The 17,288-nt window shown below is 39.4% G+C and overlaps 1 protein-coding gene across 6 annotated transcripts in view; it reads right to left on the bottom strand.

The window, feature by feature from the left end:
* LOC117536136 (CUB and sushi domain-containing protein 3-like) overlaps nucleotides 1-17,288 on the bottom strand; it is a gene marked incomplete at its 5' end in the record, with an annotated part of 197,257 nt that overhangs the window by 94,851 nt on the left and 85,118 nt on the right. For all 6 annotated transcript variants that reach the window (XM_034200881.1, XM_034200880.1, XM_034200879.1 and 3 more), the window contains 8 exon segments: nucleotides 2,887-3,075; nucleotides 5,478-5,693; nucleotides 6,181-6,297; nucleotides 10,244-10,432; nucleotides 10,799-10,986; nucleotides 13,253-13,391; nucleotides 14,967-15,161; nucleotides 16,706-17,032. In XM_034200881.1, the coding sequence (XP_034056772.1) occupies nucleotides 2,887-3,075; nucleotides 5,478-5,693; nucleotides 6,181-6,297; nucleotides 10,244-10,432; nucleotides 10,799-10,986; nucleotides 13,253-13,391; nucleotides 14,967-15,161; nucleotides 16,706-17,032 (1,560 nt within the window).

Here is a 17,288-nt window from a genome sequence, read left to right on the forward strand (position 1 = left end):
ATGTCATAATATAGAAGATGATTATTCCTTTTTTTCCAATGGATGGACAGATACGTTAGTGTGTGCTTGTGAGTCATTTTACAACCCTTTCAAACCGATGTATTGTCAGCCATCTACTTCAGTTGAGGAGAATAGGCAGGTGGTTAAATTGAGAAACTAATTTACCTAAGGATATCCGCCTGCAGCACTTCTCACATGTGGCCTCCATCTGCAGTACCCATGTCCCTCTCCTCTTTCCCTCCCTCTCTCCCCCTCTCTGTGTCTCTACTGGTGTAATAGTCATATTACAGCTGTCATATCGTCAATAAATCACACTGCTACAGTTTCCATTTAGAAAATTACCTCTCCACCCTCTTCCTCTTCAACTCCCTCCCTCTTGCTCTTTCTCTCTGTTCCCTCTCTATGAATAGTGCCTCCTTAACCCTCTTCTGCTTCAATCTGCTTTACTCTTCCGCTTCTCATAAGTTTCCTATTCTCTACTGTTCCATGTTGAGTAGCAGATAATAAGCCAAAAGCACTTGTGACTTTCTGAAAAACCAATGACACCTCCTTGGTACCTCTCCAACTCCCTTCTGGACAGTGCTTTATGAAAACAATATGTTTGACTCACTGGGGAGGTGAAGAAAGCCTCATGTGAAACCCACTAACAAAGGCCTCTGAAGCAATACTTTAAACCTGAGAAGCACATCCCTTAGTTAATACAAACTAGGCAAACACAAAGCACAATGCAAAGGTTTGCAGATCTAAGTTATTAGAAAATGGCACATCACGTCTTTTTCCTCTAGTGTTCACTCCTCCTTTGTGATGTGCGCCGCATCACGCAGCAATGCAAAACAACACAGCAGGCACTAAATATAGCAAACGGCACTGAAGCTCAGAACCTCGGCCCGCAACACCTCCCACCTCTCTGCATTATCAGGCTCTGCACGATGACGACAAAGAGGCAAAGACGTAAACACTGGCACTGCAAACAACACGGAAAGCTGCTGTTTTAAATATCCTCACCAGCCATCTAAAATGAAAAAGTTAAATATGGTGTCTGCTGTTTTACTAGAGCTTTGTAGTAATGGTGTTGCTGAAAACAATCCTGTGAAGGAGTCCAGTTGTCTTTCTCTATATTGCCTTCTATTGATTCTGCATTTGCACTCAAATAAAATCACATTTTACACATTTCTTGCTCGAAACACCTTGAAGTTATGAGTACCCTGTGTTGATCCCTGTGGGTAAACTCATCATCTACATTATAATTCATTTGGTTATTGAAAGACAGTAGAAAAGTATTTTTGCATTGTGGTTACTTTTATCCTGGTTCATTAGCACATATTTGAAAAAAATGGTTTCTTTGGCAGTGTCTTTTAATGTATTGCGTCCTCAATCTAACAATTACATACAGTACGTTAGCTGACTAATGTGTGGAGTTTGTGTGTAAAGTCAATATTTAAAGGATTTCCATTACATGCTTTAAACAGCTAGGGAGAAAATAACTCAATAATTATGCTTATTTGACCTTAAGGCGCTTTTTTTCTGTTTTCTTTTGTCTTTGTACATTATTAGTGATATCACTCAGGACGTTCACTTATTTCCACCCAAGGAAAAACCTTTTTCAATTATTAATGATGGTTGTTTTTACTGCAATTTGTGTTTCCTTAAGCGTATAGTTCATAGAAAGGTTCTTCATTCAGCTAATTGTATGCATGCATTTACAATTAACCTCATGTTGCCTCCACACACATGTGTTTGTTTTCTGCTTGTAAAACTCCACTGTAGATGACAGACTGATGAGTTTCTTAACTGTGAGAGTTTAATTTGGCGCATTAACCTACAGCCGATTGTACTCTGGAGCAGAACATAAGCCCTATTATGTTCTGCCTCATCCGTCATTATCACATTAGTTCATTCAACAAGTTCGAAACGCATACAATAAAATGACGATTCATAAAATACTCTAGTTATAAATCAAACAATCTGTGAAATTATTGATAAGGTCCATAAATGTAAAACTAATCATTCTAAAAGTTGATAAAGGATTGTGTTTGCAACATTCTCTGCCCACTGATGACTCAACATTAAATAAATATCTCTGACATTTATTGTTCATCCAGTAACTGAAAGGTTGCTTTGACAAAAACTACTGTTTTAGTGTCAGATTGGCCCACTGTATTTCCTTTTGGAACCAATTTTTCAAACTGAAAATGAAGGACAGGGTACATTAGGCTTAGAATTGAATTCCACCGTAAAAGTGGAAATATCCAAATTGCTTCCTTTCTGATTCACATTATTCTAAACGCTTTCCTCTCTTAGTGCTATGGCATGTCCTTCACTATCTTTTCAAAGCAAACAGAATTGGCCTTGTGTGTCTTACAATGATAAGCATTCCGAATGTTTTTTCCTCATCTGTTCACAGGTCACAATGTTCTGTGTTCGCAAAAAACCTCAAGCTATCAGCAGCCCAGTGGTTTTCAGGTCACTACAGGATAACCCTCTGTTACATATTTTAAATATAATTGATGTTTGTGAAACTGGAGACAACTGTAAAACAACTATACTGTGTTTTCACTGTGAGGATGGCAATTACAAGTAAACTAAACACTATTTTCTCATCAGTAATTCAAAGTTTGACATGTTGACATAAAATGGCTTGTTATTACTTTCAAAAGGTGCATTTCACAAATGGTAAATACCAAATGTGAACTATCTGAAATGTGCCGTGCTTTTGGCGACCTAAAATCTACATTTTAATTATAAATATGAAATGTCTTCGTGTCTTTAGAAACTTGTTTTGGTTTACAAGAAAAATCGACAAATGTATTATTCTACCACATAAGGGACCATGGGGTTACATAACAAATTACACCCATTAAAATGAGCAGTAACGCTAGGACATACCGACACATCTTGGTAGAGCCGAGCTCCACATTCTCCGCCCTCCTCCCAGACAGATCACCTCTGGCAACCCCTCTAGGCGGTATCCCATATTACAGGAAAAAGACAACGTGTCTCCGATTCCGAAAGTGAAACCGTTTCTTTGGCCAAACCGAGGCATCCCGGGATCCTCACACGGCTCCAGAGTGTATTCTGCAGAAAAAACATCAACTTTGAAGACATCAATTGTGCATGCATTAACATGAAGCACACTTTAAAATGGATGAACACTATTGTGTGATATATCTTCTATGACTTTGGGAAAAAACGTTGAGAAAGTAAAATAAGACGGTGTGTAAAACACTGCCCAGCCAAAAAAAAGTAACCACTTTGATTTAACAAGGCCAGTAGGTAAGGGCATTCCACTGGATAATAATACCCCTGCATTATAGCAACAACAACAACAATAATAATAATAATAACAGCAAGAATAATTGGGAGGGGGGGCGCGGCTGTTCTTATGTCCTCTGAGGGGAGGCTCACCTTCCCACACTTTGAAAACCCCTGATCAAGAATGATCTGTTTTTCTTCGTAGAATAGCAGAGATCTACTTTTATAAGTGATGATGGACTATGTCAGTGACTTAAAATATACAACAGATAATGTACTTTATGTGATATTTTGAGCAACTCTCAATTTAGCTGAGTGTTGCTTGGGTGCCATAAGAGTAAGTGAGATGTAATGAGATTAGAGTGTAAATTAGAGTGTCCTCTACTAATGGTGTTAAATCAACAAATCAATACCCACCACACTCAAAGTCCAGGAAAATCCACCCCAAAATATAATATATCACAACGTAGCCATTAGATGAAACGGAAACGAAAGAACACCCTGATGGCAATTCTCTGTATGTGTGTGTGTGTGTGAAGAAACCATTTTCAATAATTAAATAACTTTTGAGATAAAAAACTCTTGAAAATGCAGTTCATTAAAATGTAATGTCCGCATTAGAACCGTGAACAATTCGTCCAAAAGTTGTGAGACTGAGCTGACTGTGTCCTGAAATGCTCTTGCTGATTTTATTGTTCGGCATGGTAGAGCAGAGGATTTATTTTCAGAGGGCAGAGACTGAAGAAGTGATGCAGGAGGAGACAGCATGTTCAGCATGTTGTTGTGATTGGCAAGTCACATCTCTGGTGATACCTCCCATGTGTTACATTCTGAGAATCGGCTTATGCCATCTGGGAGGCGATAACATGTCCCTCTACATTCTGCCACTCAACCCTTTCCCCTAAAAGTGAATGAGCGTTGTAGTAGCACAAATATGGGCAGGGAAGCATGGTTTGTGCACATTCTCGCCTTTCAGGAATCCATCTCTCTGTGTCCTATTGTTTTGTTTAACGGTGGATTACACTCAGTTTAATGTTGTGTAACCTCTTTACTACAGTATGTTAGGCGGTTTTTTTCCAATAGCAATTCTCAAGGTTTATGGGTAGACCTCAAGGCCATTGGTAAGTAAGTGAGTATGTGACATTCACTTCACACAGCAACATCTTTGGGTTGGGGGGTTGTGCTTTGTAGTGAATATGTAAAACTGTTTCTTGAAGAGCAGTCTTGATACCACAAATGAAATGCCTATTTCTAAAGTGCCATTTAAAGCTTCAGTTTTGTCAAGTGTTGACCATTAGGCTTTGATGTTCATTGCATTCTTGACAATTTTCAGTCATAGCTTCTCTTATTTCCACTCCAATGGTGGACGGTTTATAAAAACTGCCTAAACCTAATTCAGGTGGACTACTGTAAGTGCAAGTCAATGCAATATGTGAATAGACACATATTCGCACAAATTGACATTGTTCAAGGAGTGTAAAATGTGCTCTATGCTACGCAGCGACAGTCTGTCAATGGTCCTGCAACTTGGAGGAATATGTTGTTATACAGATACTTAGATATGTAGTATGCAAATCTCTACATAATCCATGTTGATATTTATCTTGACCAGCCTTGTTGTCAAAGTGCAATTCTTTGTTTTTAGCTTTTAAGTCTATATCTGTGGAAGTGCTTTGAGAGACATACAACTAAAAGGTTGACTTCCTTTTTCTTAAACACAAGTCGTTTGCCAATAAGATTGGGATTCTGAAGATTCCCCTCTTTAAATGCTCCATAGTTGAGCTTCTCACACGCTGTTAGTTTTTATCCTGGAGCACCCTGTGATAAGGTGGTATTTAAACAAACTTAAGAACATTTATTAAGTAACTTTACTACTTGAAATAAAGCTTAGTCTGATAATTTACCACAATACATTAAATAAACGGTATTATCTTTATTGTGGTAGAGATGTTTCTCGGCTTTATTCTTTGTAGTACACTGAAGCTATTATTGTACTATTGAATCCCCCTCCATGGGTTTCTTGGGTGCTTTTTGTAAAGTTCCTATTAACTGTTTATTGTTGGTACTAGAAGTAATTACTTCACTGTTTTTTCAGCAACTTTCTAAAATGTACAGTATAAGAAGTAAGACTCAAACTGACCCTTTATCTAATGACTTAGTTCAAGTTCAATCTGAATCTAGACCTTGGTTGTGTATAACAACCTAATGAGTTTTAAATAGATTACCAGAGAAAGTTATGTTGAAGCCCTCATATGAAATCGAAAAGTCAGAGACGAATCGTAGCTGAGCTTTGAAGTTGCCATAGAGACCAGCATTGATGTTGCTAGGCAACTCGTTGCCGGTCAGGCGAGCCAGTGGTTGCAGAAAACTTCCGTTCTCCGTAACCAAGAGGTAGTCATGTTGGTCCTCCAGGTGGAAAGAGCTGAACTGAAACTGGACTCCTGTTACACACACACACACACACACACACACACACACACACACACACACACACACACACACACACACACACACACACACACACACACACACACACACACACACACACACACACACACACACACACACACACACACACACACACACACACACACACACACACACACACACACACACACACACACACACACACACACACACACACACACACACACACACACACACACATTATAAAATCAGTATAAATAATTAATTATTCAACAAAAACGGGTCTGCATTGATAACATCATCTCGTTACATAATACATAAACTATATCATTTGTTTCAACCAACTTCTGTTCAGACACAGGCTATTGCCACACATATACATATTATATAAGAACCTCTAAGGAATCAAAGTTTTAGTGTATCAGTAGCTGCACTACCGTGAGTGCTACTCTCACTCTGTCTCTCTCTATTAGGGAGTGTGAGTCTATGCGTGTCTCTTGCCTTTCCCGTGGCTGACTTCAACGGTCCAGGTACAGTTGAGAGATGAAGGGTAGCTGTCTGGATAGCCGGGACTAAGGATGGTTCCCCAGGGACCCCTAACATCCCCGCCACACAGAGCTGGATAGATCGAAAGAGACATAGTGGAAGAAAGAAGGAGAGAGAGATAGATGAGCAGAGAAAGGGGTAGGGAGAGAGAAGGTTAGCATGAGACTGTGTTGATAGCTAAAACAGATAATGTTTCCCAGTGGACCTTAAATACCACTTCTTCAGGATACACGCATGCACACACACACAAATGCTACAAGTTAGGGGGGGTAGACAGATATACAGAGTGATGGAGATTCTCTGTACTGTAGAAGGTACAAAATGTGTGTCTTGGAAAACGTTTCAGTTTCTTTTAGCTGTACTTAAAATTTGAAGTGAATTTTTTTCTGATGTATTCCTCCGACTGTTGCACACAAAATAATGACATAAATAATGTAAACTCCACCACGCACTGGAATGATAAATAATGGATTATTTGCTGTTTATATAGTCTTATGTCCCTGAAAGCAACCAACCCCTGACATTGATGAACTGCATCTGAGATTCCAGTCATTCCTCATATATGATGGCAGTGCATAATTATCCTGAGGGACTTTCGGTTCTTTAAAGAAACAGTACCAGTTTATATTGTGTGGAATTGAATAAAGCAAACTTGTTTTAAGTTTGCTGTTTGGACGTGTTATTAAGAACTATTTAAGAGGCTTTTCAACACATCTACTGTAGATCATAATAAATGGCACGAAGGAATAATACTTTGCACGACTGTGCATGTCTAAAGTGTGAAATGCTCACAGCTTGCATAATTAGGGTAGCACTCTAAGTAGGCGGGGTTCAGAGGCTCTCTATATAGACTATGCATATCCACATATACTGTATGTACACACTAAAATGTGGTTTATAAAGAGCTGTATTTACTAAATGATACACGTGTTTTCAGTGGAAAAAAATGGTAAAACTGCTCTCAGTAGTCATAATTAATGCTTCAAGATTCAACATCCATGCTGTTAATTAAGTATTGTCCACATCAAAGTGACTTATCACGACTTCCAATGTGTCGTGATGACTGCTTTACTGAGTATAATCAATCTGGAGAACCCAGTTTTAAGTGCCACTTTGTTAATACATATTCAGTTTCTAGAATCTTTAAATAAATGCATACAAATGTGCATTGATTCTCAATCAAAACAAATTGCAGTGGATATGTTTTGAACCAAAGAATGTGAGAAAAAAACTAGAGATTTTTTACAACAAAAACAACCATCTGGTAAAAACTTGATTTTACTGAGAAGTGTACTGTAAGAGAATTAAAGCGTCTTTGCAAGATTATCTTGCTTGCGGATGTGTAGTCTTTGAGTTCCAAATTGTTTTGAGGAAGAAAGCTGAGACATTGAAAAACAATGGTTGATTATCATTTAAGATAGTTTTCCACAACATTAATGCTGTGCAATAGCGTGTGCAAGAACCGTTAAATGTATTTAGTTTCTGAAATATTTTTCCTGTTAATACAGTTTGAATTGAAGCAGTGATATTCAAAGCAGTGAAGCATCGCAAATGTTTCTTAGAGACTACCTAAAACATTCCCAACCTCACAGAGCGGCTTCAGGATGACCCGGTTGCTTTACATTGTTATGCAGCGAGAGACTCTATGCATACTAATGCTTGCATGTGTTGAAGGTACTACATTTCTGCTCGCTCCAGTTGGTCCATGTTACAGTTGGCGGACCGGCCTGTCATTTCCTCTTACAATAAACCTATAAAACGCCATAACATTACTTCAAAAGTGCAACGGAGAAAGTCAAACCTCAAAGTTCTGATGAAGTTTCCTTAAGCAGGACAATGAAGCAGCTCAATGAGAGCTGATAAGAACTGCAGTTCACGTTACAATCGGCTACAAAGCATAAAACAGGTGAGTCAGACACGGATCAAACGCGAGAGTTAGGATCTTTACTCTCAGCCACCGTCATTTTTATGACATCAGCATCCCTCAAAACAAGGGTGAGAAGTGAGAATATTTAAACTAAACAAACACACAAAGACGCAAGAAGGCGCGCACACACACTAACACCTCCATCAATTATTAATACTTTTCTGCCAGGAAGCGCATAATGTTGAATGCTGAGTTATGTGATAAAGGTGAAACACTCCATCATATCTATCTCTGCAAGTTTATTTCTCTCTGGCTCATAATTGATCTTTTCTGCCCATCTTTCTTTATGTTCTCACTTTCTTCTCCACCTTTATATGTTAGTAGATCTTAGTAGCCATTCTGTCTTTCTTATGAATGATGTTTGGTCGACTAACTGCACTATGGGTGTATAAACATAACAAAAAAAAGGTTAAAAAGTAATGGTAATCATACTTTAATTCATTTAAATCCACATATAGCTTATGGAAAAAAGCTTATAGGAGAAAAAACTATTTTTCTTTCAATGTAGATGTTACAGAAGCTAGTTTAGTTCAAAAGCTAGACCTCTTTCAAATGCTCCGTGCTGAAGTGATATTTGTGTTGTTGTGGCTTTAACTTAACAGGCTATATCAAATGAATAAATGTAGCTTGTTTTCTTATATACATTATGAACAACATTTGATGTCTGAAACATGTTCCATGGCTGAGTCAGAAGCTTTTACTGCTGCCTTGACTGGTTTCCTCGTTGTCAATCACCATGCAAGACCAAATCTCTTCGACCACAGCAGCAAATAGTTCCTATATTTGTGTGGGCTGTACTGTGTAAACAGAGTCTAATGGCATACAGACTGCAAATTCCAGGCAGAATATTTGATGTTTATACGCTCAAACTGCCTCCTTGGAGGAAACCACTGCCAGTCCCAGAAACGGTGCAATGCATGTGGTTAACAAGCCAACAAGCCCAACCAAGCAAGCCTCAAAACTGATGCAGCAGCGCCACATCTCTCTGTCCTCCCTCCTCTCCAGATCCACCATGATTGAATTGAGAGAGTAGGCGAGAAAGGGAGAGCGATAGATCCCCTACTCTTGTGCCCCCTCACTCTTTCATTTGAGAGAGAAGAGAGGAGGTGACAGCCAACACAGCCTCTCGTCAATCTAACCTCAAACCCTCCTATGTTAACAGTTCACACAGGAGAGGGGGTGACAGGAGGCACATAGCACAAACACACATATGTGCTGACGCTGACACACACACACACACATACACAGTACATGCCCATACAGTATATATCTAATCTTCGCCTCAAATCATCCCCTATCAGCAACAGCAGCCTTCACTGCAAATTGCCCTGTGTGCACCATAGTGTGTGGGTGTGTGTGTGTGTGTGTGTGTGTGTGTGTGTGTGTGTGTGTGTGTGTGTGTGTGTGTGTGTGTTTGATGCAACCAGTGGTTTTGTCGCAGAACAACATGTCCTGTGTGATTCAGCTCCCCGTATAGGGATGGCAGGCTCCACTGCTGATCTTTGTTGTACATGCATCAGCTTGTTCTAGTCTTTTTTATAATGACTTATAACTCGATAATCTATTTTTATTCAAACAATGTTTTGGGTCAAGTTCTTAAAGAAATGTCACACCTTTTATCTTCAAAATCTTTAGAAACGACACATTATTGGTTAGGAGGGAAGGCAATTCTGTACTACTATTATCAATGTATAGTTATACATACAGTATATATCATTAGCGGGACCGAAACCTTCAACTGCATGTGTTGAGATGGTTTGTCCTATTGAAAGATACTGATATAAATGTAAAAAAAAGAAACTAAGACTAATACTGTAATGTTGGTTAGTTAACTGCCATCTCTCTGTTTTTAGTTTTTTAAACATACAACACACATTTTCTGAAAGTGAAATCTTATTAAAGTCCATGTATAATACTTGTTTTGTAATATTATTTCTCAATACTATCTTAACATTTTATTACCTCATTAAACCTGTCATTTCATGTTTACAGTATATAGGTTTGATATTGGAGTCTTTCCCGTAAAATCAGTTTTTGTTTTAACAAACCATTTTAATCTGTGGTATCATGAGGTTCCTATTATTTATTTACCGTCACATGTAGGTAAAGGGTGGCTCCACCAGTGGTTCTTCTCACATACTAGCGGCTCCTCATGGCTAAGTCTGTAGCCAGAATCACAACCGAATGACACCGTGGACCCAATGGCAAAATCCTGCCCGTACCGAATACCGTTGACAGGGATCCCAGGGTCCAGGCATGAGTAGCTGTCGACTGTAACACCTGAGAAAAACAAGGCATAGATGTCGAAATGGTTGGTGTGTCCAAAAAGACTAAACGGCTATCTGCAGTTTTGCTGATCTGCATATTCTAAAACTCACAGATGGTTTGCACCTCCTCATAAAGCACCATGCTGTGACTTGCATTTTGCAGGTAATGACCTGCATGTTTGGCCAGCTTGTGAATCTGTGTCTGCTGGGCTACCAGTGTAATGTTGTGTCCTGACACCATGCACACCTCCTGTTCTGTTTGTGCCGTTATATATTTATCACATGTGTCATTGTAATCCATAATAGGCATACACAATATTTTTAAAGTGAGCTTTGTATCTCATGTTTATATGTATAGATATCTTTATTTCTGACTTACTTTCATACACTATCTTGAAACCAGCATTTGATCGGCTGTTGTCGGTGGTGAACAGCAGATAAAGAAAGTTGTTGCTGCTGAACAGGAACTGGGGCACCTGGGTACCATTAAAGGAGCCAACCAGAGGAGACAGGAGGTTTGGCCCATCATGGATCTCCAGGAAATCATAACCCAGCTCCGTCTGGAACCTGTGAGGCAACAATATGAGAATATCACACTTTTAAAATAACTTACAAGCTTTGACATTCAATTTGAAAACAGCTGGACAACAGAAAAAAGTAAGGCTTTCATTCTGCACATAATGCTGGATCTGTTTTTAGCATTCATTCAAACATTAACGTGAGGGCGTGTGAAGGAAACATGAAGATTATACTGTTGTTGAAGTATATTTCTCTGACCAGCTTGAATTGAAGGTTCACTGTAAGGGCTGAATCACTATGATTGTCAATTGGTCCTTCAGACCCTCTATATCAGGGGTGCCCACACTTTTTGGGCTGGTGAGCTACTTTTGAAATGACCAGCTCACCGAGGTCTACCAACCAAAAATAAAATCCCAAATTGCAAGGGTTGCTGAATAACACGTTTTATTTATACATGGGATAATAGGGCTGCAACAAACGACTAATTTGATAATCGATTAAAACGACTAATCGACTATTCAGACTATTACTGTATGGCTTGCACAATTTCTCAAACCCTCTTGTTTAGCCATCAACTTTTAGATTTAGCTTGAGGTTGTTTTAGGCATGTGGAAACTAACAATGAAGACAATAAAGATTAATACTTGATTCAAAAATACATATATTATTAAATTAACAAATTGTTTACAAAATTAACATTGCTTTTTATTTAAATAAAATAAATAATATTTCACATCAAAAGAAACAACAATGTTTTAACAAATCCTATTAAATAATCTGATGACAGAACTGTAAACAGAATAGCTGAAACTTTAACAAAATAAAGAGTAACTCAGTTACCTCTAATCATTACCCCATGTTTGTATCATTGAGTTAACTCTGTGTGTTGCTGCTAGCATACATAACACCTGACGTGGAAACGTTACTCGTGGACGGGGCTACAGAGCTGCTAGAAAGACAGTCGAGCCCGGTGCATTCCTCCGTCTGGATGTGGAGCACTTTTGATAAATGTTTAGACACATTGCTCGTGTTACCGCCCTCACATGCTGAACTCTCTTGGCAAGGAGCATTGTCCACCTCAAGACGGGTAACATGTAACCACACCTTGGAGCGCTTCTCTCCGCCATCTCCTCCGTGTGTTGCTGCTTGTAGCAGCTGCGTGTGTGTAAACTGCCCCGCCCCCTCGCGCACAGACGGGAGAGAGAGAGATCTCGTCTCGATTGGAAAGATCCAAAATACAACGACCATAGACGCATTTGTTTGTCTTTTTGCATATTAGAAACCAGTTGGCGACACTAAGATTGCGAGATCATGTTTGTGTAGCAATAATACATGACCTTTCTCAACTCGCTACTCGGAGGGAAGTCGCTGTCATATGCCTTGTGAACACTCCGATAATGCCTCTCCACGTTACCTTTCTTTGGCAGAGCGACGCTTGCTTTACAAATAAGGCAAATAACCTTTGAATGTGACATCACAAACAAATATTCTTCCTCCCATTCTGGGTGGAAGTGGTTTGTCTTTAGCTTCTTGCTCGGTCCCGCACTCATTTTGTTGTTTGTCTCTTGTTTGTCTCTTTAACTTAATTTGAGTTTTCCCGGCACTTGACTGATTTTGTATCGCTTTGCATTCTGGGTTAACAGACTGGAAAGCGATAGGTCGCTTTTTCTGTCAATCAAGTAAACTCCTGAATTAAGTGGCAGGGGGGCAAAGGGAGGAGGGATCAAAACCTGTTTTGTCTATTTTAACGGAGCTGGATTTTTTTTTAATGAATGACTCGCGATCTACCAGCATTGCCCTCGCGGTCGACCGGTCGCCCGCGGTCGACGTACTGGGCACCTCTGCTCTATATTGATCCCATACTGATTTTTAAAAAAAAATGTTATTGATTTAAAGATAATCATAACCATTAAAGTCATAGTGTTGGTACATGTGTATTTTCCTGTGTAACTGAGTAGACATACTGCAGGGGAAGAAAATAGCAAGAGGTCAATGTTAAAGCACCCTGCAGGCTGCTGAGCCAGTATTGTTAAATGCACTTTACAATGAAATTGTACAGAACATCAAACCAATGAAAAATGATATCATAGGATCCCATTTAGTCTTATTTCTATCAACAGTTTACAGTTCAGCGATCACATTATACAAAACAACATATGACCCAGCCTTCCTGATCGATACACTCAATATTTACAATACAACCTATGATATTTAGGAGATTGTTATCTTATCTGATTCCCTGATGACACTTCACATCTTGCCTGTTCAGAGACTTGAGTCTTCATTTACAGAATCAAAGGATGATAAAACCTACCTGTCGAATGTAGCTTTTATGGAGCGTCCAGGCTCTGATTCAATCACCCACTCACAGCTGAGGGAATCTTTATAGTAACCTGGCCACCCGGGAGACAAGATCACTCCAGTGGGGGCTGAATAGTGGCCTCCGCAGGGGGCTGGAGGAGGAGAGGGGGCAGACAGAGAACACTGGACATCAGACAAATGACATGCAGGTCTTAGCACTAGTTGTTTGTGTGGGCATTGACTTCAAATGATACTGTAGTTGCCCCCAGATTGGTCTGAGTCTACTCTTAACTTCATTACATGTTGATTTGTGGCGAGTGAGGCCTAATACTAGAAAGATCTGGCAGGATTTAGTAAGTTATGTTCAACAGCTTGCCATTAAATGCCCCAATTGTACTTGTATAATTTAAGTAAGTACAGTAAATGGAGGATTCAAACTCAAGTCCTCTTTTTAATTGTCAAATATATGTACATATCAACCAGAGTGAAATTTAGAATCTACATTTATCCCATCCTAATAAAAGAAGCAGTGGGCAGTTACTATACAGCGCCCAGAGAACAGAGTGAGGGTCTGATGCCTTGCTCAAGGGCATTATAGGCCGGTCAAGGGAGTAAACTGGCCATTCTCAATGTACCACTCTTCTTGGTCTGATTGAAGACTTGAACCGGCGCCCCTCTGGTTCCAAAGCCAAGTCCCTCGAGCTTCTACCACCACAAAAGATGGCAATCAATTCAAATAGCATATTCATTATAGACATTCAGAGAACATGAATTATAAATGAGATTTTTTTAACACAATGTTGACACAAGGGTACATTAGCCAGATGCCACTTTGTTCCAGTCTTCTTTAAAACTTGATCTTGTTTAGAGTTCAACTTGGTGTCTGAAGTCAATTTGTTTTGGTCCGTACCTCCTGAAAACAAGTAAGTGAATTTGCATCCGAGTCGTATAGACAGACATTAGCTACAAAGGATCTGGGGACATTAAATGACTTGGAGCATAATTAACATGCTTTTTCTTCGTACCGTCGACAGTTCTAATGTAATTATATCTGCTGCTGGAGTTGCAGTCAAAGTATTTACACTGGTCGTGTTTTTGCTCCATCTGACATTAACAGGTCATATGCACATTTCTACTTTGTACTTTAACAAAGCAGCTGATCAAACTTTGCCTTAATGCCAACCGTAACATATTATTAATGGTTTAAATGGCGATGTATGACTATGTTGTGGATGATTAATGACAGTGTTATTTTTGAAAACCAATATAATAATTATGTATGGTAAGGCTGCACTCAAATTGGATTGGTGTTATGACTAATAAGCAGTGTTTTTGAAGGACTGTTTCTCTTGACATTTATACCACACCAGGGTGATAATTACACATTCAAATATTTGTCATTAACTTCTATACATTTTGGTTAAATGTCATCTGTAAAAATTGTATTCCTACATATATCGAACAGTAAATGGTTTGATATTCTTAAATGCTAGTACAGTAAGCTAGGTATTTCTTAAAACAGTCGCAGCACCTGTGGCGGCAGCATAACAATAGATCTTTCCCTGGATATTCAGGTTAACTGGACACCTCCATATCTTGTTCCCTCTGTCGAGCTGACAGCAGATCATTTCCACCTCCTGAGTCTTTAAGCTGCAGTAATGATGTTATCTTGGATGACATATTGTTCCCGAGTTAATAGTTGAATCAGCCATCAAGTGGGTATTTACCTTCACATTTAGGGATGGGCCCACTCCACATGACTTTCCCTTTCTCTAACTGACAGGTGATGGTCTCGGATCCTTGGGTTTTGATGAACCCGTCCTCGCAGACCACCGAGACGGAGCTGCCGAGCTGAAAGCTGTCTCCGAAGCGGCGAGCGTTAATGGGAATGCCAGGGTCCGGGCACTCATTATGCCCGAAGGCTGGAGTGAAAAGTCACAAGTGGAAACAGATATCATGAGGACGAAATTGGAATCCAAACGTCAACAGAGAGAGACAAAGATGAGAACAGTTAAGAATATGACACTTTCATACTAGATTATGATGACATTTCTGAGAACTTGTCATATTACTGTAGATCTATAACTGCAATGTGGCGTCTTTAAGTGTTCACTCATGGCCAGGAAAATGTCTCCTTTAATCTATCTGTTCTTTATTACTGCTTTAATGATCTATATCTCTGCTAAAAAGTTATTTTCTCCAGCTACAGCATATTTGCACTGTGCTTGGGTTTGATCTAAACAATGTACTTTTTTCTTAAAATGCATAGGAGCATGTTTGCTTCAGTATATGGTCTGGCTCAGATAAGAAGACCATACAACAAAGCAATTGTACAGAAAACTTGAACATTTTGTCTGTTTGCTGTCAAACCCGCAGTGAGGGGATGAGATCAATATCAATTTCCATTTCTGTTTGTTTGGTATGGAGACGTGTTTAGCCTGATATAGCTCAAACACTGCAAGCAGGGGAAAACAGTTTGTCACCATCAAATATGAACACATATGCCTTCCAACAAATCCAAAAAGATCTTATTTACTGTACATCTTGTATCCTGTTGTCGAGACAGCTAGTGATCAATACATCTGAGAGTCACCTGGGTTTTGATCAGTTATAAAGGTCTGCACAGCTGACAACTTTACAATAAAGTCAGAACTGCTGAGATCCAACTTCTCCTGAAACATTTATATCCTGGCTTTACTTTGACATGGGTGAACTACTAAAGTTATGATGTTAAAAAAAGCAATTTGGGAGTTTTTGAATGGTTTGCAGTTTCACTCCTTACAGAACAAGACGATTTGCTTAGCAAGGCTTAACACATCCTGGCCCTTTCTTTGTGCTGGACGCACAGAGAGACAAATTATGGAAATATGACTTTTCATCTGACTGAGTTTGACAACAAACAAGTCAAAAGCCTTTCCTCCTCTATTTTTTCTTTATTAAGTCTTTGTTTTGCAACCTATACCTCTATTTGTAGCTGCTACATTGACCACATGACACCTCATTAAAGTGTGTCTTTTGTTTTTTACAGAAATAAAGGTGGGTGTTGTCAAGGCCTCATGCTTGTTAAGTGAATTAGAACAGCTTCTATTCAAAGTCAAACATCAAATATTTGAGGAAAGAAATCACACCTACTCTTTCCAACTGTTAAACCCCTCATTGTCATTCAGGTCCAGGTTCAAAGTAATGCGTATAATTCATATAGTTACAGTATATGAGCAGATCCGTTTCAAAACGAAACAATATCACAGACTTTTGAAGCTTCTGCGATATTCTGCTGCATAATAAAATAAATGTGACCCTTCTTAATCTCGCCATAACCAAGTTTCACACCTCAGGTCGTTGGAAAGAAAGTATATTATCAATATACTCTCCATACATTAGACCTTGTCTGACAGCACAGTAAGTCAAATAGGTAATGTTCCTGTATTAAAATAAGGAAAGTGGTAGAAATAGAAAAATGACATACTACTGTATGTGATATTAAATCCTCTTCCTGACATGGAGTGATCGGCCTGAAACTCCAGCCTCACTGTGTTGGTGTTGGACGTCAGGTGGGATGGATTCTCAGCTCCAGAGAACCTCCCGATGACGCCCGCATCGTTTGTCTCGCCATCTTTCACAGTTAAGGAATCGTAGGGTGCTTCAAGGTCAAAGTCATTAAATGCCAAGTGGATTCTGGAGCCTGGTTCTGATTGAATGAGCCAGACACAGTTCATGTTGTTCCCATAGCCTTCTGGGTAATCTGGGGAGAGGACGGTTCCCAAGGGAGCTGTGAAATTTGACATGCAGGGGACTGTGGGAGGAAGAGGAGCACAGGAACAAACACAAATGTGGACAGACAGACAGACGGACAGACGGACATATGGAAATGGGGAGACAGAGAGATGAGGGGACATTTGGAAAGGAAAAATAAAATGGGGGGGAAAAGATGCAGAGAGACATTTCCTGTTAAATATTCATCGTCACAGCATCATCGGTCATCATCCGCTCAAGGCCATAATAAACTGTCACCATGGTGACAGGTTAGACTGAATGTTATCAACAGCACA

This window comes from Gymnodraco acuticeps, unplaced genomic scaffold, assembly GCF_902827175.1.
Source record: "Gymnodraco acuticeps unplaced genomic scaffold, fGymAcu1.1, whole genome shotgun sequence".
Taxonomy (NCBI): domain Eukaryota; kingdom Metazoa; phylum Chordata; class Actinopteri; order Perciformes; family Bathydraconidae; genus Gymnodraco; species Gymnodraco acuticeps.